This window comes from Rissa tridactyla, chromosome 9 (assembly GCF_028500815.1).
Source record: "Rissa tridactyla isolate bRisTri1 chromosome 9, bRisTri1.patW.cur.20221130, whole genome shotgun sequence".
Classification (NCBI taxonomy): Eukaryota; Metazoa; Chordata; class Aves; order Charadriiformes; family Laridae; genus Rissa; species Rissa tridactyla.
Window position 1 is genome coordinate 46,301,598 of NC_071474.1, and position 27,660 is coordinate 46,329,257.

The 27,660-nt window shown below is 38.7% G+C and overlaps 1 protein-coding gene across 2 annotated transcripts in view; it reads right to left on the minus strand.

The window, feature by feature from the left end:
- Positions 1-430: 430 nt before the first annotated feature.
- BRWD3 (bromodomain and WD repeat domain containing 3) overlaps positions 431-27,660 on the minus strand; it is a 57,147-nt gene continuing 29,917 nt past the window's right edge. The window contains exons 13-40 of one of the 2 annotated variants that reach the window (XM_054213744.1): positions 26,207-26,311; positions 24,552-24,705; positions 23,903-24,037; positions 22,921-23,049; positions 22,287-22,512; positions 21,447-21,617; positions 19,620-19,803; positions 19,023-19,116; positions 18,250-18,399; positions 17,358-17,434; positions 16,182-16,359; positions 15,448-15,564; positions 14,890-14,997; positions 13,247-13,371; positions 12,937-13,019; positions 12,395-12,506; positions 11,972-12,033; positions 11,725-11,880; positions 10,912-11,032; positions 10,028-10,153; positions 9,857-9,938; positions 8,535-8,591; positions 7,861-8,001; positions 7,446-7,598; positions 4,428-4,591; positions 3,768-3,865; positions 3,139-3,291; positions 431-1,913 (exon numbers count right to left, since the gene is read on the minus strand). In XM_054213744.1, the coding sequence (XP_054069719.1) occupies positions 1,126-1,913; positions 3,139-3,291; positions 3,768-3,865; positions 4,428-4,591; positions 7,446-7,598; positions 7,861-8,001; positions 8,535-8,591; positions 9,857-9,938; positions 10,028-10,153; positions 10,912-11,032; positions 11,725-11,880; positions 11,972-12,033; positions 12,395-12,506; positions 12,937-13,019; positions 13,247-13,371; positions 14,890-14,997; positions 15,448-15,564; positions 16,182-16,359; positions 17,358-17,434; positions 18,250-18,399; positions 19,023-19,116; positions 19,620-19,803; positions 21,447-21,617; positions 22,287-22,512; positions 22,921-23,049; positions 23,903-24,037; positions 24,552-24,705; positions 26,207-26,311 (4,249 nt within the window). In that variant the 3' untranslated portion in view covers positions 431-1,125. Of the gene's footprint in view, positions 1,914-3,138; positions 3,298-3,767; positions 3,866-4,427; positions 4,592-7,445; positions 7,599-7,860; positions 8,002-8,534; positions 8,592-9,856; positions 9,939-10,027; positions 10,154-10,911; positions 11,033-11,724; positions 11,881-11,971; positions 12,034-12,394; positions 12,507-12,936; positions 13,020-13,246; positions 13,372-14,889; positions 14,998-15,447; positions 15,565-16,181; positions 16,360-17,357; positions 17,435-18,249; positions 18,400-19,022; positions 19,117-19,619; positions 19,804-21,446; positions 21,618-22,286; positions 22,513-22,920; positions 23,050-23,902; positions 24,038-24,551; positions 24,706-26,206; positions 26,312-27,660 lie in introns of both variants that reach the window. The other variant, XM_054213743.1, reaches the window with a different exon arrangement.

Consider the following 27,660-nt stretch of genomic DNA (forward strand, 5'->3'; position numbering starts at 1 on the left):
CAAGCGGCAGCAGAAACACGTGGGAGACAGTCGCCCTATCCGCACAACCAAATTATCATCTGCTGAAAACATTATGCCGATGAAAACTCTGATAATTACTTAGATTTGATTTCATTGTGGCAATATAATGAAGATACAGTTACTCTGCAACTTCGTGAGCAATTCCATCCCTCTAACGCTCCTTCTTGCCTCTTCTTCACCACGTACTGAATAATAGCATCTATTTTCTTTTAAGTTTCCAGTAGTTGTAAATAGAGGTAGCCAAGCTACTATCAAAAATCACGTTATGCTTTGAAGAGGAGGAACCTTTCAAATGCTGAAGTTACCCCTTAGCTGCACAATCTCTATTAATACTATAAAAATATGAGAGGACAAAAAGAAAATAGATGCAAGTAACTTTTGCATTTGGCACCTTTTGTCTAGATATTCATACTTCTCAAGTATTCTCTTTTTAATAAAGTTAATGCACACATAGGACACACCACATCAAAGGTTTGCTACATATTTACAAGGCACCAACCCTTTGTCACTTTTTACATGAATAAAGAACCGATAGAAAGCACATCAGGACCCCCGTAACTGTAGTATAGACATACTTCAGTTCAGCACAATTCATGAACGTTTGGCCTGGGAAGATTAAAATAATCCAGATCCTTCTTACGATATAGAAACTGTAAACATTTTATAGCTGCCTTTAGGATTGGTGTATTGTGCAAAAGTTATAATTATTACTGTGTATAAGGATTTATGGCAGAAACCACATAAAAACTCTGTAAGAAGGTGCTATTTCTATAATACAAAAACAAAACAAGGGAAAGAAGTCATAACCGTGACTCAAAATGTCATGTTCTTACTGAGAAGCTGGAAGCCTCTTTAATGTGATGAGCTTGCAGTGTGTGGGGAAGAATTTCTGTAATTTAAGGCCTAATGAATAAGGCTTGTTTTGACCAATGAAGTGTGGCGATCTGAAGTTTTAAAACAAACGCAAACTGACATAATGGAAAAGCACCACTGTGAAACGTGAGTGGAGTCCCCGCACAACTTGCTTGGTAGATTTTCTGGTAAAATCCCTGCAGTAGAAGGCCATTGAAGTTCTTTTAAAATTGTTCCAAAGTTTTTCATCTGTCAATAATTCCATCCCATGAGATGGCTGACCCTGGCTTTTTCTGTCATTTTTCGCACCCTGCCTGACCTGGAAGTACCAAGGTTCAAAGGATCCTCGGTGTGCACAAAATTGTCATTATCAGAATCGTCATTGTACAAGACAGTTCTCCTGCCTTCATTCCTTGTTTTGATTCGAGGCGGTCTACTGAATCGCCCTCCAAACACGTTTTCACCAAATTGTCCTCCAAACAGGTTTTCAAATTCATCATCTGTAATACGGGCACGTTTCGCTCTGGTGGCTCCTCGCGAGGCTCCTCTGCCTCCTCGGCCTCTTCTTCCTCCCCTGCCGCCACCTCTTCCTCTGCCACAGCCTCTTCCGCCTCTACCACCTCTTCCCCCCCTACTCCATCTCCCCCACCTCCCCCATCTACCTCTTCTCCCTGTCCCTCTGCCCTGCCAATTCCGTTTCCCACCGGTGATTTTTCTTTTGATTTTTCTTTTGGGTTTTTTGGATTGCACGACTTTGCTGTAGTCATGGTCTCCGTCAATGTAATCCTGATCTGTTCTAGATGTTGATTCAGAGTCTGAATCGGAGCCACTTCTGCTTTCAGAACTTGAACTGGATCCCGATTCCCCACTTTCTGATGAAGACAAACCAGATTTTTCCTTTGATTCTCTCTTCTTCTTTTCCTCTTCCTCCGCCTCCTCCAGATGCTCATCCTCTTCTGATGCACTTACTAACTTCCTCTTGACTCCTGTCCGAGGTTCTCTGCCATCGCCATTTGTAAGTGGTCCATCAGGAGAGTGATCTAAGCAAACACAAAATAACCCTATCGGTTATCATCATCACGCCTGTGCCAAACAGGATACAAAAAGTGGGATTTGCCTCATCTGCCTTTGAGGAATGCTCTGGGGATGATCCAGCTCCGAGCTACTCACCACAGACAACCTTTACATTCTATGGAGACAAACAGGTGCTCTAAGGGGAAAATTCATCAAAGTATATCAGTTCACCTTATCTGGAAGCAAGGACCACAAACTCTCTTGACAAGAGCAGTGAAGATCCAGTCAATAAAAGGAGCTCAGAGGGAGTAGGTTAGACACAGACATCTAACATTTAGTCAGCTGAATCCTACGTAGGGTGCCAAGGCAGAAAAAACTCGACAATCCATTTCAAATCTATGTACGTTAAAATAACACTCCACAAGCAGTATTTATTCCCCATCAAATGCATGCTCTCCAAAGGCTTAGTCCACGGAACGCCTGTGGCAAGCACAATTTCAAGACAGTAAATAACCCAAGAAAGCTCAACTAGGGTTGCTGAATGCCTTAATTTAAAAATACATAATGTATCTCGCTGACTTGGGACCAAAATACTACATGTTTTCAGAGTTACAAATTTGACAGTGAAGGTTAAATATCTTCTTTAAGATGGGATACAAAAAGCTCACCTCCAACATACAACACTGCTACTGCACAGTAGCATGGACCTGACAAAGGCTTGAAGAAGCCAATGCTCATTCAATGCCTGCCTCAGTGGAAAGTCTGCTTAACATGTCCCAGAGACAAAATACCACAATTTTCAAACAGTTTTTCCGTTCTAATCATAACCACTTACTCTTGACTATGATAAAAATATTTAGTTTTCTTTAAAACTGTTTTTCATCTTCGGTTTCAACTTGATTAATAAAAGGATAAGGTTTCGGGGTGGATATTCTTTTGGTTTGGTTTGCGTTTTTGTAACTCCCGAAGGTACTGTAATTCTCAAGAAATTTAAGAGCAATCAAGCTTTTCCATCTGGAGAAATTTTAAAGGACATCACTCAAGCACATGTGGCATCATGCAGATGCCACACCTCAGACAGGAGACCACAGAATGGTAATACGTAAGGTAAATTCAATTCTTTAGTATGGTTTGGGGATAGAGTATCATGCTAGACTCAGGCAAGAATATCATAAGCATCAGACAGAGGCAGCACCTTTCATTTCTAGTGAAATCAGTCATTCAAAGAACAGAATACTTATTATTTCTCACCTTGTTTCACTGGTGTAGATTTACTCCTGACTGGTCTACTTTTCCCTGGATCAATGGTATTTCCACTTCGGTTCTGTGCATTTGCGCCTGAGGAAGATGGCTGGCCTTCCATCTCTTCACCAGTGGCTGAACCCAGAGGTTCTTCCGCTGTATCTGAAACTTTAGACAGCACACCACTAACGTGACAGAGTAATTTTTATCCTCTATGTACAGGGTCATAATGCAAGGCATTTTGGGAAAGTTTCGTATCACCTGATTTAACAGACATACTCCTCCGGCGTGTAATCCAAAATAAGCTTAATGTATGTGTAATTGCTGTATGAGAAAAGCCCTTATACAGGAAGTCCAGGCTCTTGTCACTAGTTTACCAAGGACAGACCCAGGTTTCCTATTCTCTGCCCAATAACTCACCAACAGCTGGAGGGCCGAGTTCAGCTAACACAATCTAACACAATCTACAGACAACACATTTACGTGACCGTGCTACTTGCTCTTTCAGCAGGCGGCTTTTGCATGTGTCTCACAAATGAATAAAAGATTTAAACGTAAATATCCTTCAGCTTTTTCATCATCCTGCACATACACGTTGCTGCAAGAGAAAGTACGCGTTTTAGAAAATCTCTCCTCACCGTGAGATGAAACTGAAGAACTAGTCCTAGTCAAAGGCAGTGAGGTATTCTGGTTGGGTTTAGGTTGAATCTTCATTTGCTTCTGTTTCCCTTTTGGGCTGAAGACACAAAATATCCCAAAGATATAAAATTGTTAGTACCAAAAGACTCAAACACAAAACTAATTTCCTGTGCAAAGCGTCTTGTTTTTTGCAGCAAATGCATAACACAAATGATCTCTTCCCAGTGCTTGCACAGGTGTAGTAATACTACAAATAGTGACAATATCATTCTGTTTGATAAAGGAATACGAGTTTGCAAGAATAAAATTTTATCTCACCTTTTAAAATGAATACTCAGTTTAATTAGATAATGTATCATACGGAAGTTAGAAAAGTGTTATACAACACTTTTTTCAATAATTACTAAACGAAGGCAAAAAGAAACTTGTTATTCCATTTTCTCCAGAGGGAATACTTTTACACCTATAGTCTTTCACTTACCACAATTATGCACAAGCTACAGATTGAGCATGGAATTTGAGCTCAGGATTTTATCACCTGTAAGAGCAACTGCATCAGGAAACGAGCAATACCGTTCCTGACTGCGTAGTCACAAAGGCACGTCTACCTCTGTCGTCTCAAATGACACCGATAGCAAGTCTCGCTATCATTACATTACCTGGATGCTCTGCTAGTTGATGGTGAACTGCTGCTGCTTCTTAGTCGTTTTCGGTACCGTGGCCTTTTCCTCTTCTGACACTGCATTGCTGACTTGTACTCAGAGATGATATTCTTCATATGATTTTCAAATAAGGCAGATAGTCGAAGCGTCATGCTGTAAATCTGGAGTGAGAAAGCATGGTCGTACTTATTAGAAGTTGAATAACCAGAAGGTCAGCAAAAAAAAAAAAAAAAAAAAAAAAAAATGAAAATCAGAAAGATGCTAAGACTTTGTAGCACAAAAGAAAAATTCGTGGTGACGTTCAGCTATGAGGTTCTTTACAGATAATTTCTCCCCATGGTGCCTGTGTATTCTCACAACAGAAAGTGTTTTCATAAAAGGATTTAATTACTTACCGTACAAAAGGTTTATGGAGTTAAAGGAAAATTGCTATCTAGATTATTGAAATACAGCCTCCTTTTTTAATGTCTATAAAGCATGGAGGCACACCATAAGATAACTTGAAGTACCAAGGGAAAAAACAATTGAACTTTGCTGCCCCCTCACCCTTGTTTTTTGCTTTAATTCATGAGTGATGAGTCCTTACACCACCCCTCCAGAGCTGCTCACAGAGCCAGCTAAATGTCCTCATCCCTAATTTCTGTAAGCCAGATGTCAAATCCTTAAACCATTTTCTTGTCCTCTTTCTAGGCCTTGCCTCTCTGCAGCCTCACCCACAAATTCACTCATGGGTATTTCACCATATTTCTGACTGCGTTTACTTCTGCTCAAGATTTTACCTTGGATGTGTTTGAGTTATAACAAACTAATAGTTCAAACTCAGCATAAATAAACGAAAGGTCGTTATTCCTTCCTCATACCCATACCCTTCTGCTGCATCCAGTCTTCTGAAAATTGTCTTAACACCATCAAGATGTTATCATCATCTTAGACCTCTTTCCATTTCTTGCAGTCTGCCTGAATACAAAATCTCCTTGATATAGTGTTTTCTTTACATTCATATAACTTAATTTTTGCCCAGGCCCTTATATTTTAGCAATGTCTCTTTCTTTAGCTCTGGTATGTAGGACCCTGCCCTTCTTGCCTCCGCTCAAGATGCTGTTGCAAAGATGGTAAAACGGGCTAGAAAACCTCAGGACGTTGGCAGACATTTGGCAGCAGATGAACCTGCAGTGGCAGAAGGCCTAGCTGTGTGCCCCAGCCCTCCAGCAAAGATCATCTCACGGAGGCACTTCACAGTATTTAAGGAAATGGATATCGATGGGCCACTCTATTAAAGTAATTTGGGAGTTGACTCAAAAGCTGTTCAGTTATTAATACACAGGGAAGCTCCCAGGGAGCCTGCAGCAGTAAATAACTCTACCAAGTTTACTCTGACGTCAGGCACACATAAAACACCCTCAAATCACCTGCCTTCTTGCAATCCTCTACTGATACCGACTTCCTTCCTATTAAAGCAAGCAAGGGTTACTGGTCTTTATCTTCAGAGCTTACCCACAGCCCACCTTCCAGCTCTTACTCAACACCAAGAGTTCAATCTACCTTCAGCGATGGCAACTTTGCACTTTCTCTCATGCTTGTTAACACACGGCTGGAGTTCCCCTCTCCCACAGCATCATTCTACTTCAAGCTTACTCTCATCGTCCTCACTGTTGTTATTCCACTGCTGAGCTAAGACTATTGCTACTCAAGTGACAAGTAACATCACACAACCTCCTGCTTCCTCTCATCCCGCGCCGTTGGCACGCGCGCCAAAAGCTCTTGCAGCACACTCTGCTCCTTCTCCTGCTTGACAGCACCTAGCGTAATACAATCTTGTGCCTCGCCACATTAGGTGCCACATCTACATTTTACGGAAATATTAAATTCTATGTATTATTGTGCTTTAAGTAATAGTATCTCAGTCTAGTCCCAAATGGCATGCATTCCTTAATAGTTTATAAGCGCTCCTGTTTCTACCCAAAAAATAACGAGCCACTTTGTGACCAACACTCTTATCTATGCTAAATGACGTGTTTCAGAGAGGTGATTTTGTCACAACTTAAGCATCTTATTTAACATGCAGCTTCTCCTAATAATAATAAGGTCATTACAATTTAATGTTGGGAAACACAGTCAAAATTCTTTCTACTTTATATGATGAAGGCATCAACCACTCAAATTCTATTTTGCATTACCAGTGGTAAAAACTGCATCCTCCCAACTTCTGAATTTTTGAGCATAAACAATATATTATCAAAACAATTGAAAATTTTGAAATCATTTGATGATTTAGCAGCTCAGGAAAAGCTGACAGGCAATATACTGCACCGGAACACATATCAGACATGGCCACATTTACAGGATCAGTCATACACTTAGTCATTTTACCTAGGTCATATAAAAATATCTATATTCTAACATTTCGATCTGCCCTTTCCCTCTCGCCATACCCTGTTTAGGGCCCGAATCCAATACAATTTCCCTGCCTATGTAGACTCCTATTCCTGCATGCAGAAAAAAACCAAGATTGGCACCTGAGAAAGAGGCAACACTGTGTGAAAGTCTTGCCAAGTACACTAAGGAAACTAGAAAAATACTTAAGTATCATAATGCTCTCAGGAGAAATACTGTATAATACTTGCATTAACGGCAGATTAAAAAAAAGATCCTACCATATATATATGCAGTTATCAAGCTGATAGCCTTGTTTCCAGGAATAAAATATTAAAAAAAATAAAAGCAACTGGTGATCAGCTTTCTGCTACAAACATTCAAAGAAATCGTTGCAACAGTTACCATACCATTTCTCACAAGCTTTAAGATCAGAAAGTTCAGATGAAAATGAAATTCAGAAGTGATCTGCATGAGCACAACCAAGCAAGTTTATAGCCACAGGTCCCAGAACTGACGTACACTGCTTGGTTTTATTTCTCAATGCAGTACTTTGCTCTCCAGATACACACCTTGTTTCACGGCCTGTATTGATGTAGGGCCAGGGTCTTTGTAAAGAAGGAATTAAAATTTATTACTTACTCGAGATTTTTTATTAGGAGTGTAAGCTTTAGAGTTGCAGAATATTAAACGAATATCTTTGTAGAATTCCAAGGGACTAGTGTAGTTTCCTGCTTCCAAGGTTTCTTTCACAGTGCTGAAGTCCATAGGAGTGTCTACAATATCTCGATAATCCTGTAAGAATATACAAGAAAGTAGTAAAGGCTGTCAAATCCTACAGGAATAAAAACACCTAAGTGTGCATCCGCAACAGTGGCTCTCAAGTAATTATTTCTTCTTGACAGCTACTGCAGATAATTCCCTGAAAACATCAGTGCACCGAACACGGCGCGTTCCAGCTCAGAAAGGGAGAGGTTAGAAACATGGCCAGCATGGATGTTTTGCCAAAGGATGAACAATAGGCTTTTTTAATTTTGAATATGGAAGTTGTGCTTACAGGATAGGAGAAGAGATCAACTGGCTGTCTAAAAGGCTCCGAGTCCTCTCTTTCATAAATCAGGTTTAACAACTGCTTGCATTGCTCTCTCCAAGCATCAGGACTTGCTTTCGCGGGCTGCCTTTTTATTCGTCGTCTTACCTGCAGGGAAACAGATGTATTTCATCATTTTTCAGAATATCCAGACTTTTACCTTTAAGTTCCTATTAATTTATGAGTGTTATGATTCAAAGCAGGTCTCCACAATTAAAAAGAGAATTGCAGTAAGATTAGAGCATAGCTGATGGCACAACAATATGCGGTATGCAAATTGCAGACATATGGTAATATATAAACACTTTTCTGGTAATATATAAACACTGAAACTCATGAGAGGTATGCAATATTTCACATCCAGGCTTGCTGATTTTGTCAGCTTTCATCCAATTTGGTTGAAAATTGAATCTTTCAAATCAAATTTAAAAAAAAAAAAAAGATTCTTTAACTTTTAAGTAAATTTTCCTGCACAATAACTTCGTTGGTCTGCCAACACTTACATACACATGCAACTGAATTCAGGCAGTCCTACAGACTAGAGGCTATGACAAATTTAAAACATTCCAGATGTAAAGGAGTGTTTCAGTAGCCGGCCTATCTCCTCTCACAAGCTAGACCAAGCAGAAATGGTTACTCACTCGTCTTTTTCCAGAGGAAGTTCCTGGAGCATCTGAATCCACATCTACTTCCGCCACCTAAAGGCAAAGGTAATGATTACACACACACACACACACACACACACTGCTTGTATCACCCTCAGCAATGGAGAAGGGGTTTAAAACCAGCCAACAACAACAAACACAATTTGAACCTCCTCAAATGCAAGGAATGGTTCAAGCAAAACAGAAACTAACTTCAAACTAGGACTTAAGTAACTTTAAAAATAATTAGGTGGACAAGATCTTTCATCTCTGTTTCAGGTTTGCTTCCATATAAATTATATGGAAAACCAGGACATAAACGAAGACATGCTCTTTGAAAGGCTGGAGAGAAAGAAAGGCGCAACAGTAGCGATTTTGGACACTTCTGATCACTGCTCAACATGGAACAGATGAGATTCACAACTGGCACAAGAAGGTGGAGTTGGGAAACGGGGGTCTGCTATGTAAGTCATGGGAATCCCTCATTTTCTTCAAAATGCTCTTTTAATAGTCTATGAAAATAGATGCTGCTATTATATCTTCACTTTTATAAAATTAATAATTTATTACATTGCAGTACAAATTTTAAGTTTCGGTACAGATCCAAGAGGATAGCACCAGCCGTAAGCATACAGGTGCTCAAGCAGCATCAGGTTTAACTTAAATATTTCAAAACTGCAACAATGGAATATGCCTGGGGGAAGGGTGGACAGAAGAAACCTCCTAACTAAATCTTCTATTAGCTCATGTTTTAGAAAGCACCACTGAAAAAGTAAAACAAAACCAAGTGACTTAGGGTATAAGAGGTCACCTCTTTGGAGCAGAAACTACAGCACATTTCAAAATGTTCACAAACCGCAATTAAGGAGGGAAGGTGTAAGGAGAGAGAAAAAGTTAAAGGAAGTGATATCTAACCTGGTTTCTACCTGCCATTTCACTCCACGGCACACGTGACGGGAAACGACACAGAATTACATAAGAAAACCAGCTCTGCTGCCTCCCTGACAGTGGGAGAGCCATCGTCCTTCTGGTTCGGCAGACTGAGTAACAGCCCCAGCTCATATTCCCCATACTTACTAATACTTCCTCACACAACAAAACATCGTGTACTAAGAGAAGATTAAATTTAGGCAGTTCCCAGAATCGTTTTTAGTTACTTAAGGGAGCTTATTGCCCCAGGTGAGCAACTCAAATGACCTAAATAGGTTCATCTCAAAAACTCAATGCAACTACCCATAAAATAAAAACTCAACAAAAATCTTCTAGGTGCTGAATTTAAGAAGGCAAGAAGTTCTGACGATCAGACTTAAAGGTCTTACCTCCTCTTCTTCATCAGTACTGCTTAGGTCTTCTGCTTTCACCTTGTTATATATTTCTAATATATCAGTACAACTCTGATCCCTGCAGGACAATAACGAAAGCCAAAAACAGATAATCAAATATCTCAGAAACTCAAGATGTCACGTCTATAAAGTAAAAAACATGCCTACCCAATGAAGCGAAGTAAGACATCTGTTACGATTTTGGCTGCTTTGACTATAGGACTGTCTGGCTCGTTGAAAGTCCTGGCGTTATGTTCAATGTATCGTACCTCCCACATCAGTGCAGAGATTCTCCTAAAAAAAAAAAATTTAAAAAAAATTAAAAGGAAAGGGATGGAGAAGGTGGTGTACATTATTTTCATTCTGAGTTCAGTAGGATTCCTCAGTAAAAAAAAGGAATAAGGTAATCCAGGTCCAAGGTAAGTGGTTTCTGTTCACAGGCCGCTGACTGCCCCAATGCGGCAGGCTGCGAGAGCTTTGTGGAAAAACGATGTCCCTGTTCAAATCAGCAATGAATGGCATGAAAAGAGAGAACAAACCTACTCAAGGGACTGCTGCCTGCTCCCACTTACAGAAAGCCTTAGAGATAAAGTGGTCCTCAGATGGAGGGAAAAAAAAAAAAAAAAAAACAAAAAGCAGGACATTTTTTATCCCCAGGTTAACTGGAAAAAATGAGATTTCTGGTTTACAGCGCTATTTAGCCCACTTTTGGCAATTGTAATACAAGCAAAGCATCTGGTTCAAAGGCAGCAGAGCTACAGATGAGGCAAATATGCTCTGCCGACAACGCATCCCGAGAGTAAGGCTCAGTATGTTAAACTAAAGAGATACTCCAGATCCAGATATACCAGCTTTTCCCTTAACTATGTGGCCAAAAGAAATTATTATCCAGGAAGACTCACTTTGCCCAAAGCCAAATAGAATCTGATCTTATGCTGTTGGCTCATCAAAGAAATATATTGCTGAAGTGGCATTACACAGCATTCAGCTAAACCTGTACTCAGTGGGGCTACAGTAAATGTAGATTACAAACCAATAAGAATCTAACTGACCGATAAAACCTGTTTTCAAGTCTCCTCCTGATTGTGGTGAGGTCAGTTGGATAAGCAACAACAGTGCAATACATGGGATAGGCACTAAGGTCCACCGGAACAGCAAAGGGATTAGAAATGTCTGAAAGACAAAAGAACAAAATAATTTAAATGCCTCAGAATATACCAGAAGGGAAGTTATCAGATAACTAGATTCCTTATAATGGTTTCGGGGTTTTCTTTCTGAGAATCCAGCAAAAGCAATACAGATCTACAGCTGGATATGCAGGATTCTCCCTCTTGTGCCATCTGTTAACTACTCTTGAAAAAGCATTTTTTTTAAGTATTGCATCTGAGATTTGCACGCCAGCAGCCAACTGTGTGACTGAAAAGCAACACGGCATACGCACTGACAACAGGAATACCACAAGCAACATAAACTAAGAATGCAGACATGCCCTGTCTATAAATATAGGACAGAATTCAAATCATAGCATGCTATTAAACTAGTTAGAAGGTATTTGTGGGTGAGGATGTTTGGTGAGGACTTGGTTGTTTTTTGAGGGTTTTAATTCAATGTTTTGCTCATTCATATTTAGATATGACCCACTGAGAATCCCCATTAAGTTGAAAGGAAGCAGGTTAAGCCCCCCCAAAAAGGGAGCATAACTGAAAAGGACACCATATGAAATTTAAAAGGCTCTTTTCAATTATTTAGTTGAGCACATTTCAAATACTCCACACCAATTCCCAGCACTCCATTCTATCTACTCTTCAGTCATGTGCTGCCGTGCTGATATTCTTAATTCCTCCACCTTTTTCCTCCAAACATACCAAGGGAAAGAAGTTGCTCAATCCCCCGGATTACTCGTTCACATTCTTCATCTCTGGAATGGGCCCCCCATTCTCCTTCCTGGGGTTTGTAGAGAAGAGCTGTCAGCTCATCTGGAGTCACAGGAACTCCAGCACCAACCTCCTCTGGATAAGCAGCTAAATGTGAAGAATTCAACAACAGTAAGCGCTAGCAGTGGCAAAAAAACTATTTACTTTGTATATGGACATGAATTCAACACACACTTACTTCCTTCTGGAATTGGTTCCATGTCCCATGGACTCATCCTCTCTCTTTCATTATTGTCCCAGCTATGAAAAAAATACATTCAAATACATCAGTTAGAGCTGAATATAACAACACACCTTTTCTCTACCAGATTTAAAGAAAAAGGTCACGTCTTTTAGAAACAAGACATGTCACTAGCTACATGCCAACTCCTTATCTTCCTCTTGTATCTCCTATATATTCACTGCACCGCCGTTTACACTAAAAGTGTTGGTTTAGGAATAAGTTCATAATTAAATAAATAAAACCAAAGCGGTGGATTGCATATTTAAAGGGGGAAAAGGATCCTAATTCTAGAGGTACACATTTAAGTTGCATGTGAAGGTCTACGAGACGCAGAGCATGTAAACACGTGTGGTACGTTACAGCTACGTAAATACTTACTGAACACAGTAGCACTGGAAGGAACTATCAGGATATTCTGCCTGGAAAGGCTGCTGACTCTCCACAGTTCCAAACCACCAAGCGTCGTCTATTATACTGCGAAATCTATCCCCTATAAGGAAAAAAGATTGCATTCAGGAAAAGAACAACATAGATAATTGTTAAATACTTCTTTTTAGAGAATCAACTTCATCTTTCATAAACACACTACTTTGATTCTTAAATCTTGCACTACGGGAATCAAGCCCTCCTCCTAAAGAGAGGACTTTCACATCTCTAGTAATTAGTCACAGCTGCCTCCATGCCTCAAATCACAATATGACAGTAGATTCTTCTGCTATCACAGCCCTCGTAACACTTTCTCTCATTTCTTTTTTTTTTTCTGCTACGGGAATTGCAGCAAACATCAAGTAAAGTGTCCAATGATCGCTATAATATCACGCATGGTATAGTCCTTTCCATCTTGTATGAGAGACACTGTATCCCGTTAGACAGCTGCAGAAATGTTGCAAAACATATGGAAGTGGAAAAAAAGTAGTCACCTATTTGCCAGTTCCTTTCTTTGGCTTCATTATAAAACTGATGCAGCACAAGGAAGTCAATAACATCTGGCATATCATGGTACCTTCATGAAACAGACAAAAAAAATTGCTTCTAGGACCCATACACATAGTTCCACACGTACAATACAGTCTCCAAACACAACATTTCATGCATTTTGTTTTCAAGTTTGGCGTAATAACTAATTAATACCACCACCATGCCTTGCGAGAGAGAAAAGGAAGGAGGGGCGAATATTCTAAATTGCAAGAAAATCTCTTGAAGAATCTCATCAGCATTTCAGTAACTTACTTTATGGAAAATGATTCTCCTGTCATTTTGCCTGTGGTTGGATCTAGGAATGCAAGCTTCAAGCAGCAAAGCGTAGGAGGCCCAACTTCATATTTAATTCCTACAGTCTTCACAAATTCTTGTTCCTATTTATCAATAAGCATGGAACAGTATTGTTTTAACTTGCCAACAACAAAAGCATCCACGTTAAAGGACCAAAGATATTAATAAAAAACAAATGTGTTTCCACTCTAGAGCCCAGGTAATTTCACCCATGGAAGTTTTCTTTTTCCCAAATACTAAAAATCAATCACAGTAACCTTAAGAATGAAGAAGATACGAGATGCTCATCCCCTTGCCAGATTTGCGAAAAGGATACCCACAAATTATTTAACTTTCGTAATAAGATCCTAAGGAACATACCCCTCTGGTTTTAACCACACTGATGGCACCAAAGGTGAAACCTGACTAAATCCAGGGCCTTTCACCCCTGCATAGCAACACACAGGGGAAACAGAAGGAAATTCTTCCTCTTAAAGCGGAAATTCAACAATAGCCTTTATGTTCACGTCCTGTCAAACATCATCCGGTAGTAAGATCTCTATCCTAAATGAAATACTATTTCCTTTGCCTTACAAACTGGTGATGTCTTTGAGGATTACAGCTGGAATCACTGAATACCTAGGACTAGTAACTGGATATTCTTCCAGGAAAGCAATTATTTTCATTAATAGAACCACTGGCATACACATGTATGAATATTGGCACATATATGTGCTCTTCTCTTGATATGAAATCTGAGTAAAGCAGAAAAAAAATACGGCAGCACTGCGGATTAAATACTAAGGGGCTCAGTGGTTCAAAGCGAAAGGATAAGAAAAATCTCCTAGCACCTACCCAAGCAATCCATAATACTTTCATTTTGTAAAAATATGCCGTAAGATACTGTCTTGCCCTTCCAAGAATTTAAGAATATACACAATTATATGCTTAGCTAGATCCACTGTTTAACAGAGCTTGAGCATACATTTAGGGCTTTACACCATGATGTCTTACGTCTTACCACAGTGTTCAAAACAATAAGTAGAACCCAGAAACTCAGGTCATTGTAGAGTATCAATAGAACTATAAACAGCTTTTGAGTGGTGTGTTCTGCACAAATTAATGTTAAGAGAAAAAAAAAAGTCATAGAATAATTTGGGTTGAAAATGACCCCTGAGAATCATCGAGTCCAAAATCCTGCTCATGGCAGGGCCAACGTCTGAGTTAGATCAAGGCACTCCGAGCTTGCCCTGTTGAGCTTTGAGAAGTCTTCAAGGCTGGAGATTCCATGCTCTCTCCGGGCAGCCCGTTCCAGTGCTTAACTACTCGCACTCTGACTTTTTTTTTTTTTTTAATATTCTACATTTTTTGCATCTATCAGGCAAGAACACCACACTAGATAAACTTTCACATTCTTTAATATCCTTCTGGATTCCTTTTATCAGGAACTGGACAGATGTAAAGGCTTTGTGTTAATGAAAACACTAATGTTAAGATTTACAATTTTAATTTTTATATTAACTTTTTAAAGTAATGCTTTCTTCGTATTTTTCATACTGTTTTTTAATGTCAATTTAACATGACAGAGACATTCATCTCCTTGAAGTATTTGTTTAACTTACCCTGAGTTCCATTTTGTTCCATGGTTGTTTTTGCATGTTAATACTGTAAATTTTTGCTTTCCTTACTGCCCGCACGTAAGCTTCATGGCCTTGCCTAAAGTATATGATCTAAAAATAAAATTTAAAAAGAAAAAAAAAGAAAAATGAAGAGTTTATTTTATTTCACTGATTGTTGCCTTCATGCTTATTCTAAAATTTCTACAAACACGTCAGGCGTCATCCCTTTCAGAGCATACTGCACGCTTCTTTATTTCATTATACAGCACTCTTCTCCTTAAAAATATTTATATCAGCTCCCAAAGTGATTAAGAAGTATTCAGGTTTGTCTGAAGGTGCACAATCACTTCCTTATGCTGCTCATAAGTTACATGTGCACAAAAAGAGAGATAGGACAGCTAGCTCTGAGCAACTAGTTTCTGGGGGGAAAAAAAAAAATAAATTATCAAAACTCAGCCTATCTTGAGCATGATTCACTGCAAATATGGCTAGATTTAATAGCTCTGACCAAAACAAGCTCATCAGCCTAGGTGGGAATTTCAGAATTGCTACATGCGTTACCTCATCTCCCATTTGTGGGACAAACGGTGAGCGGCGGGGTATGGTATCCAAGATCCACTGTGGGGCCAGCCATTCTTCGCTGGGTTCACCTTCCATCGAAAGCAGCCCACTTGGTTTCTGAAATATATTACATTAAATTTAGAATTCAAACTGCAATTACTGTGGCAGAACACATGAAAAACTGCTGATACACCATTTACTGAAGATAAACTAGATACGAGGGCAAAGCAAACGCTGGAAAGTCAAACCTCAACTAAATAGTAGGGAATAAGATATGTTTGTTATAAATATAATAGAAGATTAAGATGTTCATAAATAAAGATATTATATTTCTTTCCTTAGAAATATTCTAAGTGTCTTCTTTAAAAAATACTATGAAAAAAAAATCTGACAATGTAGATCTAATACAAAGACATTATAACTTTACAACAAAACCACCTTGGAGTAAAACTAACTGCAGTGAAGGGCATAAATCTAGGAGAAAACATCCCACCTGTAATGGAGAACTACCTGCATGAAAACAGAAGTACATTTATGTCACCATAGCACCAAAACGTAACATTAAAAAAAAAAATTAATCTGGTATTACAGTTATTGTGCTATCTATAGGATCTTTCTTACTGTACATTTGTTTGTGAAAGATTTTACTTTGAAAACAAACACTCCAAAAAAAAAAAAAAAAAAAAAGTATATTCGTGAAGTTAAAAAGACCCTAAAAAATTAAAAGTGCTGACCTTTTTTCTAGGCTGTTTAAGTTTCCTTCGTTTTGGCTCCAGTCCTTTTGTTCCCTTCATATTTTCATCTTCAGAACTACTACAGATTTTCCGAGCTGCCTGCCTGGTTTGTCTCTTTGGAGGCTGGAGATTAATTCCAGCATCTGCTGTCCAGTCGGAATATTCACTTGATGAATCACTGAGATAATAAAAAGTTGTAAGAAAGAAAACAGCACTTCAGTTTTCACACAATGGAGTGAAAGGTCCAAACATTCGACCTGCTCTTCTGGCTATGTGGAACAGATGTCAGGATTAGCACAAAATTTCATTCTCATTAGAATGAAAAGAAAATCTAAGTGCTATCTAGTTCGTGTATTTCAGCAAATTATTTTATCAATTATTTTACTCCCAGTAAAACTACAGTTATGGCTGATACCTACTTTCATACTAATTATCTCACTGATTCATAGGCTGACTTCATAAGAACTGACTGCCCAAAACGCATGAGAAATTTAGAAAACTAAAGCACTCTTCCAAAAATACAGTTCTAACTTCTTTAATATCCAAATAACACCCATGCAGTATTTGTATTAGCTCATGGCCCTTACAGCCATAAAAGTATAACATTAAAAATAAGAAAAGAGACTATAGAAATTGTACATAAACACATATTGACAACAGAAAAATTAGGAAATACTGAAGTATGAACAGAAGATATGTAAACGCTTCTATCAATATTTCTATGACATATGACTAACTGGTATTGATTTTTTCAAGCAGTTCTTAATTAAGGACAACATTTTCTTACAAATGGTCTTTCAAAATTGTTCCTGACTTTAGAGAAAAAAAAAAAAAAGCCCACAAAAAAAATACAATGTCAAATGGTTCATGAAGAATTAGCGAAAAAAGTCAGTCTTCAAAATTAAGAATTTTTCACGCTGATTTTCTGTTAAATACTGATATAAAAATTCTACAATTAGATAGTCACTCAAATACATAAAAATATTTGGTCACAGACTCCACAAATTTTGTTGGTTACCGTTTTAAAGTACCTAAGGGTACTAAACACTTTGCTTCAGTCTGTCACAAGGTGTAACAAACGGGTACTGACTTGCAGTCATAGTAAGACAATATCAAGTGGCTGTCTTAAATTGGCTAATCAACTGCTGTTACCAATTAAGAGAGCAGTAAAGCTACCTGGAACTGCTTTCACTTTGCCATGCTGCCACAGGATCATCCATAGATGCATCACTTGTGCCAACAGTCTCATCTTCCTGTATTAAAAACAAAAGGTATCATTTTTGTTTGCAAGCAAGTTACACGAGTTGCCTCACCTGAGGAAAGCTTTGTATTTAAGGACTGGTTTAGTTTTTACTGGTTTAGTAACTGGTTTAGTTTTAAGTAAGTCCACAATTTCTTTCTGTATCTTAACTAGTGTTATAAGGTATGCTTACAGAATCTCTAGAAACAGAGATGTGAATTTTAATGGTATAAGAACCATAGAATGAGTTCTTATTTAATCGTCTGATGAATTGATTTTAGTGTCAAGCTTTATAGCTATTCTGTGTGTTCAACTCATTTACAAAGCGACAATGTTCAGTCTCTTTTTACTTTGCATGCTTCCTTAATGAGAACAAGTTATATTTAATCTGATATATTTTAAGTTCTTCCCTTGCCAATATCAATGATTAATACCAATACTCAATCTCTTTCAACAACAGCCTACAGATTTAGATGAAATCAAAGTACTGAATGTGACCTAGAATATATGTGCAGTATGAAATCCCAAAATAGCAAGTGGTTTAACGCAACCCAGTTAAATTGACTTGAAAATGTTTCGGATTTCCAAAAATACACAACCTGTTTTAAGCTAGTTTTGAATACTGCACTGGCATTGAGGTAAATGATCCTTCTCTCTCCGAGATCAACAGACTACAGTAACACCACAAATCCAAAAGACTCAATGATTTGAGTGTTTTTTCCTAGGTGGAGCAACTCAGGGCCTTGATGTGCCCTCAGCGCATCTGTTGTCAAATCACGCTATTTGTGAAGAGGGAACCTATGGAAAGAATCGCTTGATGTTTCAGACCTCTGAGGAGCTGTCTGATTCTTCCCGTGCACGTGCGTTTTGACTTGCTCCCTGCTGGTTGTGCTCTATGGTGGAGCGCGTTTGGTAGGCGTGCTGGCGTTTGCGTTGGTTTCTTCTCAAAGACCTTCCACTTCCTGCTTGGTAATCATTCTTTTATCACAGAACAGGAGGGACAAAGAAAAAAGAGTAGAGATTTAATAATGAATTGCACAGTTAAAAGATGCCTCATTAAAGTGACTGTACCTTGTATCCCATTTACAAATGACAAGTAGGAAACCTAGAATTAGAATTGAAAAGGCATCTTTTACACATTTGTAGTTCATTTCAGTGCACGTGCAGGGGTGGTTTTTTGGTTCAATATCAATTCTACTTTTTAAAGTAGCAGTCCTTAGAACGGAAGCTGTGGAGAAATAGCTTTTTTTTCCTAAAAAAATACGTAGCCACTTTAAAAAGTGTGGCACCTTTAATAGTTCTCCTAGTTTCCACAAGTCAAACTGAACACCCACTGTGGCTCTGCTCTTTTCCTTTCCCAGTGTCTTCCCATTACTGAAGCCTTAAGTATAGAGATTTATCGCTGCTATTTGCATATTAGAGTATAAAGACAGACAAATTACAGCTACAGAAGGAAGTCGGAGATCCAGAGAAACAATTAGTACTATTGATTTTCTAAATAATTTAATAAAATTGGCTTGGGTTTTTTTGTTTGTCTCTCTTTTGCTCAGTGCTCAGCCCTGCTTCGCACCCGGGTTCTCTCTTCCAGTGAATTAACTCACCCGTTGTAAGGTGTGGGATGGCTTTCTCTTCTTTTCAACAGTGTATAAATTAATTTCGATTTCACCTTTGGCAGCTCGACATTCTTCCTGGACCCTAATACATGGGAAACATTCATTTTATTCAATAAATCATCATATAACCTGACAGTCTCATTAATATACACATTAAAATACTTATGGTTCCCTTGCTACAAGAAATCTGTGCACAAGTCCTCCTAGCAGCATCCACACATACTTCGCTCCTGGAATCACAAGTTAAGGAAGTAAACTCTCTAGTTGAGCACGCATAATTATTATTAAGGAAGCTGAAGTGTATAAAAATTGTTTTCAAGGGTTTTTTTAAATAAAGCTTCAGGAAGATGAGGTATTTGGACTACTGAAGAAAGATTCAATTGTGAAGAGAAGGAATTACTATTCTCAACTCTCCAGCAGAGGCTATCACTCTAATCCTAACGTCTGAATTTCAAAACAAACGAAACCAAAAAAAGCCAACACATTTCTGAAAAATCATTTTTTAAAACTTGTAACAGGTGTATGGAAGGATCATTAAACATTATACAATTAAATCTCTTTTCCCTGTCTCACTTAGCATCTTACTTGCTGATGCCAGGAGGAAGCTCATTCACCACCACTCTCCTGCTCCACGCCATGAGATCTCTCTCCGTTGCCATTTGGCTTCGGGGAGCGTTGTGATGCATTTGCCGGACCCCTTCAATCTGACCACTTCTCCGGAGACCAACGTTTGGTGGAGATGTAACATCCAAACCTGGACTTCGAAGAGCTAAGGAAGAAAAAGATTTTTTCTTCACTTCTATAAACCATTTATAAAATTTGGAATTGAAAGCTTAAGGACTGCTCAGAGATTCTTTTTTGGTGATAAACAACACCTATTCTATGTTAAGGGGCTTTGTCTTTTGCTTCAGATGAACATTTTTGTGTATTGGCGTCGGACCACTAAAGATGCGTACCCTACTGTAACATCACTGTGGCTTGCTATATCTTGGAGATATCTGAGGCAAGCAAAGAACGTAATCTGTGAGAAAAGTTTTAAAGGCACTTCCTTCAAATCAAAGTCTTGTCAACTGTTTGAAGTCTCTGACATCATGAATTTTAAATTCCCTGGCACAAGAAGAGATGAGGTTGACAAGAAACTGCTGCAAGGTTTAAGTTTTCTGTTGTGCCTCCATTTGTTCTGTACTTGTAACGTTTATCTACCGTGCCACAGACACCGCTCCTGCCCTGGGCTTTTCATCAGCTGGCACAATGCAGGAGTCTATATAAACCTATACAAAAATATTCAGCTATTTAAATATCAGGTACTTCATACATACTCTAATTAACCTACACAAATGGGCAGTTCCTGTAGCAAAGTCACTGATCAATGCAAGTTCCATAAGGTGACTACTTTAATTTCTATACTACTCATATCTGGAAATTCCCTTTCACACAACTACAGGGGCATACAAATAAAACTGAGAACCAGGATTGCACAACACATCGGCCTATCGTAAGAAGCAGAAAAGACTTCTTGAGCTGAGGCTGGCTTCTTGACAATACCAAGTGGAGATCAAAGCAAAAGTGTATTTTCAGCATTTTTCACTACTATTTTTCCTATTCCTTATTGAATTTAAAGACAAGCAACTCCAAATCTAGCAATCCTAACGAGCTTTGCCAGGAAATCTAATTCAGACCTGTGTAATTAGACATTTAACCTAGAACTAATGTATTAGCTGATGCAAATTTTTCAAAAGCTCAGGATGACTTGCACCACAAGTCCCCAGCATCTGCTCTCTTACATCAGCTGTACTCAGCTGCTTCACAGTCAGCTGCTCACGTCTGATTGAGTTTGTTTTAAATTTTTAATCACTTTGTGTATTAAAAATAAAATCACAGTAGCAGAACACTTACCAGGTGAATACTCTCAGGCTTTCTAAGGAAACACTAAGCCAGAGCAGACATGTTTATTTTATAAACACTGATGCTCAGCCTTAGCATTTATGCTGCAACAGGAAGCCATTAGCCTGTCACAACATTGTATTCCATTGGCATTCTCTAATTATATACTGTTATCTTGACATTACGCAGTCACAAAGTATCATCTCTGCAGTGACTGACATCAAGATAATACAGTGAACTTTATTTTTTAGGAAAGGTTTGTAACCTTGAAAGGAATAATTACAGTCTAATAGATCTAGGTAATCAGACACAGCCCAGTTAGACCACAGTCCCCTCAGCTGCACCTTAAACCTTTAATTCCTGTGCTAGCATCAGCAGAATGCACAGCCACTCCGCACAGGTCCACAGTGTGTACAAGAACAAGAGAGAAAAGCATCCTCAAAGACAAAGTCTCAAAACTTACATTAACACATTTTGATTAGTACCTTACTATGCTTTAAGAAAAGAAGGTAAAGAAGGGACACTTACCTCCATTAACGGAGTGGGATCTATTGAGTGGAGGGTTTGGAAGAGTTTCTCCTTCATTAATTAGTCGCAGATCTTGTTCCCTCTGTAGCTCTCTGATCATTCCATCAAGGATACTCTCATCTTGGTCATTAGTTTGCTGACCGATGACTTGTTCAACTACTTCACCATCACCTTGACAAGAACAAAGCCACAACTGCTTATAAAATGATTAATTTCTGTTCTACTAAACACCAGAGAAACGAACTTAAAATTGTGCACAATTATTTGTCTGCTTTGCAAAACATCTGATCACCAGCTGGCCTTCTGCTCTCATGTAATAAATGGAGACGAAGTTTAAAAGAGAAGTTACAATAAAAAACTAAAATTACAGACCACGCGTAAAATATAAACACAAACCCTTAAAAACAGCAGAAAGAAATTATGCTGCAGTAGGTAATAATGGAAGATCTCTTTTTGCAAAAGCTTATAAAAAAAAAACTGTTTTAAAAAAATAAAAGCTATTGTTTCAATGTCTTCCTTACCTTCCTGCTTCCTTACTCATATACATAGTTACACTGAGGTTTATGGAACAATTCTTTAAGCATGCTGTCCTATCCCTGGTAGAAGCCCACAGTATTTTGGAATACTGCCGTCTCCTCGTCTTGCCTCCAGTCAAGTTGACTCCACATACTTCCTTCATGCCATAAAGCCACCCCATCTCCTCTTCTACCTTTACACTGAATTTAAATTACTAGTTTCAGAAGACAACTGAAACAAACAAATCCTTCTAGTACCGTCCTATTGAGCTGGTGTTCAGTACTGTGCAATACATGTATTATGCATGAGTTTTAGACAGCATACCATTAGCTACATATCCCAGCTGAGGAATAAGTTGTTCATCCTTGCAATTTTCCCTCCCTGGTACCAGCCGCTGGAACCTAGTAGGATGAGGATTTCCATCCACATCCACCAAGAATGGAGGAGGCATAAGATGTGGAGCCTGTTGAGTCTGTTCATCCAGCACATAGTTATTTGCATCACGGATCAGTGGTCGGTAATCCGTATGGAAGAACATCTGATCTGGAATCTGCAAGAAAAGCGATTTAGTAAATAAATCAATGGCCATTTGCAGCTGTCTTGCTGCTTTGGAATGGCTCCCATACCCATAAACCACAATTCCTACACTTAGGATCAGCAGAAGAAATGTTATGACAGAGAACAGATTCCTACCACAAATGTCTTTTATTACCAAGGCCTGATGCAAAAATTCAATAGTAAAATATGCCAACAGAGGTGAATAGGTAGAAGTTAATGCTTTGTTCCCCTGTCTAGAGATCCTCTTGTCTAAATCTTTTTGATTTAGGTAAACAGCAACTGCTTCATGATCTAATTACTATTTTGTCTGGGGGAGGGCAAGGGAATAAACTATAACACAAATACTTCTAAGACAAAATCAGGTCAAGATATAGATGAGTTTAAAATTCATTCAACCCACCTTTTCATAATATTTATTGCATCCAAAACCAAATAGTAGCAGATGTCCATGAGAGTCTGTGCAGGCAAAATGCTGTCCATCTGGTGAGAACTTGCAATCAAAAACAGCTCCGTGGCCTTGGCCCTCAATCTGCGTACAAGCACAGAGCATCCCTTTCACAATCATGCATTCTCTATAAAAGCGTTTTAACAAAAATTTCACCTGTGCTCCATCAAGTATTTAATCCTAATTCTGTGTAAATTCTCATCTTGCTCAAGACAGATTTACAATTATATTTGTTTCCACCTAATTATTAAAGCTTCACTGAGCAATAAAGTCAAAACCTTGCATTTTCTCTTTGTCCTGAAATTTCAGTACAACTTTTAATGTATGTTCTGAAACAACTACCTAGAAGTCTACATTTTATGTTAATGGAAGACACAGGACAAGCCTGCACCAAAGATCTCAGACACGTATTGGCTCTGTACAAGCCGGTTTCACAGCCCCGAGTGCCAGGAGGCTACCTCAGCTCCTGAAGCCGTACAGCTGCATTCGCTCAGCGCTGGAACTAAACCAACCAACCTGGCACCGGGCGCGTTAAGAGAAACGCGGCACAGAGCCAACCATAGCGTTTCCCAGACCACAGCACTGTGCTACAACACACAGGCTTACTGGTTTTCGTTGCTCTACCTTGGGAATCACTATAGTCTTTTGCATGGTATAACCATGCCCATACACACAAATAATATTTAGATGTAACAGATCCCATGAAAGACTCGCTGCCACACTTATAATACGCAAAAACATACTTTGGTGGGGCTTACTGAAGAGTATAGAGTTTTCTTTTGAACTTGTAGAAGTTTCCCCTAATCATGTTGTAACATTGGTCACAATAGGTATACAATGAGATCTGCTTTTGCCTCAAGATCAGTTTTACACAAATGTGGAAAAAAAAAAAAAAAAACCACCACACAAAAACCCAATCTTCCCTGATCACTCTTACCATGTTAAAGTAATTGCGAATTTTAGTTCCTTTGTCTATATCCCAAACAAAAATATTTCCATCATGACCCGCTGAAAGTACAATTCTTTGGTCAAACGGATGGGCCTCCAGAACAAAAACTTCATCATCGTGACCCTGCAATGAAAGCAGGGTGAGAAAGAAAGTCATAGTTCTCCACGTAATATCTCCAAACGTGCTAGCATTTAGTGTGAAGACATCTCAGTTCAGGTAGTCATCCCAGACAGCTCAATTTACTGGATCTTAGACTAGAACTTAGTCAACATTTCTGTCAGAGGCTTGGCATCACCACCGCCCACTTTGGAAGTGCCTGGGACTGCAGCTCAGCACAGCCGCGATGGAGAGGGGCGGGGAGGAAGGAGAAATCAGCAGCTACAACTTCTAACCCGGACACAAACGGTGGCCTCCAAAGGGCTCCCTTGCCTAGCCAGCAATCACCGGGGCCTACCAGCATTTTGGTCATCAGCTGCTTTCCCCATGATAGACACTCTTCCCAGTAAGCATAAGACAGGTGGCATACTTCAGGACAGAACACTCTTTGCCGGGGGGAATGATGATGCGAGTTTAGCCTCAAATCAATTTCAGAGCCGAATGAGAAGCATTTTGGGTAGCCCACTCGAGTTTTACTCACCGATAAGCTATGAAGAAGCTGCCCCGTGGATGAGTTCCACACTTTGAGAAGGAAATTGTTGACTGCAGTGATGACGGTGGCATCGTATCTATCCCAAGCCACCATAGTAACCTTCAGTTTAGTCACCTTGTCCTCCCCAGATGCTACATTGTTTCTAAAGAAATTAACAATTTAAAGAAGAGATAAATCAGTAACTACATATGGAAACATTTAACAGTGCTAATTCAGGAGGAAATCGGGGAGATTATGGCTGCCATCACTGTGGCTACCGGCTAGCGAAGGATGGCTTCTGCAGTGTTAAAAAGCAGACACAGAAAATATTCAGTACCACTAAATATTCAGTACAACTAAGATTTATAGCGCTTTATTTCCTTAAAAAGGACAAGTTTCTCTCCTGTTCTTCTTAAAGCAAGCATCCTCACCTACTACAATATTTTCCTTCAAGCGACTCAGTTCTGTTCAGTTTTTTCCTAGAAGGCATTTTTCTATCAGTGATCAATATGAATAAACTCTATAATAAGCAAAAACTTGCTAAATAAATACAAATCATACTTTGGCAGCTAATTTATTAAAAATGTAACTGTATGAAATATAGAGAATTCTGCAAAGCAAAATGCCTAATGGATTTCTCCATCTCTGCTGTTCATTATTGTGCATATTCGATTACGAGGCCACTTACAGAAGTCACTTGAGCATCTGAAAAAGAAAAACTCGAAACCCTAATCGAACCTGAGAACCAAATCAACACATCTCATCTCTTGCTTGAAAACCTTAAGGAAGAACAGAACATTAAGACCCATTCTGGGTATATATTACAAGAATTCTTCCAGGCAACTCAGGCCTTAGTATGAAATAAAATCTCAAAATCTGTTTATAAATGAATGTTTTTAGGAAGAAAAAAAAAAAAAAGAGAGAAAATCTATGTCACACCTCTCATTAACTGCTTATTGTCATTTGCCCTCAGGTGGGTAAAATAAGCTGTAACAGGCAACACTTTTTTTTTTTTTAAACTAAAATTATTTGCTAAATTCATTTACCGGAATAATACCTGGAATTATAGCAGAAGCTGTCAGTTACCTCTAACAGTGGCTGTGTGATGCTAGACACTATTGAACATGTTCGTATTTGCATTCATATCATACATTTTGCTCAATTTTCTCTATTTTAACTTTATTATTCATTATAATTTTAACTGTGTTCCACAGCACAAGAACCAAAATAGCAGAGTATATAACATAAAATAAACATCAATTACCTGAGGAGACTGATTATGGCAGTTGCTAATATAACTTTGCTGAGAGATGACAGAAACCAACAGTTCTTTTGGATATATTTTAAAAACTACGTAGGCCAGTGTATGGCCAATAAGGTTCTACTAAAATCTCTTTCTGTGAGATGAATTCTATTTGATATTCTGACTTCACACGTAAAACACTAAATATTCCCCAGCCATACTAGTAGGGAGCTACCAATGTATTAATATTTCCTTTAGGGGGCTGTGTAACAACAGGTAGAGCCATGGCATTTTCAGTACACAAAAAAAGCACTGAAATTAACTCAAAATGGAAGTAAATAAATAGTTTTCAATGTGCTGGAAGATTTTGTTTTGCATGTAAGTGTTGCTATGAAATGTGTTCTGTTTCGGTTTGTTTTACCCTGTCATTTTAGTAGCCATATCCAGGACTACACTCTTCCAATCTTGCTGATGGTAGTGCCATATTCTCGCTGTTCCGTCTCTGCTTCCACTGACAAATCTTAAGCTATGAAAAAAAAAAAAAAAGAAAAAAACCCCATGAAATTCTGAATAAGTCACCGCTGCTTTTGGTCTAGTACCCACATGCCCAACATAGGATCTTATTTTCTCACTATTCAGCAACTTTGCTATGGAGTTTTCCATCCTCAGCAACGGTGCGGGCACTAAATCCTGTGGCAAGAATATTCAGGAGCTTGGCAGAGGACTGTTATTCACCTTAGGAAAGGTCACAAGCACTCTACTTTTACATTATTCTGTAACAAACACGGGCACACACACACATACGCAAGTACAGATATACTTGGAAGTGTGTACTCTGTATATATACTTGTCTTACTCTATATATGCCCACGCAGAGGCCTGTTTAACAACTCACGAAATATCCCTGAATTTCTGCCACAGGAAGCCGGCAGCTACAAACCACTGGCAAGCCCAGAGCACGCCCGTCCACACCAGCACAGGAGCTAGAATGGATTTAATCTTTTTCCAACACTTATTCTTTATATTGTTTGTGCATCTCTGATCTAGGGAATGTAATTAAAGGACAGTGAGGTTACAATTTTCATATCAGATATTGTACGGTACAAAAGAGTTTCTATCCCACAACATTAATGACATTTGGTTACAGCTAGCAGATGGCCTTGGAATGACTTCAATGTCGTAATTCATACAAGCTGCACATTCCCTTTTTAATGACATCAGCAAATCTCTTGTGCAGTTCATAGTGGCTGCAAAGAAAAAGAAACTGCATGCCAGGAGTCTAGCATAAATTATAATACATTAGCTTAGGGAGAGGGCGAAGACAGAGAAGGGAAATACCCAAGCTGAACACGAGCAGGTAGCTCTGCCTGTAAAGTTGAACATGAGTATTTTCATTTATAAACTCCTCCTTACTTAAAAAATTCAAGCATCCAGCAAATGTGTTTATCTACATCAGAATGCTTTGGCTATCGTTGTCACAGAAATCACTTTTGTCAAGAATTTTTCAAAAAAGCTCCTCAAGTAATACATTTTCACAGGATGGGCAACACCTTTAAAAGTATATTGCATTTATATACAGAATTACCCGTAAAAAGGCAAGCCTAGGCAATTTTATTTTAATAAGTGATTGTTTCACCTCTTCAGTTTCCCTGATCTGAATTTTTTCATCGTGATCCTTGTGAGATTTATTTTATTTTTAATTTTACTTCTTTGTATTAAAACAAAAAGGAAGCTATCACTTTTCCATTACAAGCATCGCTGTAGCACGTAATTTTCAGTGACTATGTGACCTAATACCCCCGCTGAGACCTGTGCTCTCACATCCTTTGGAAGGAACTGTCAGCACAATTATACCAGTACATTCCCACATAATTT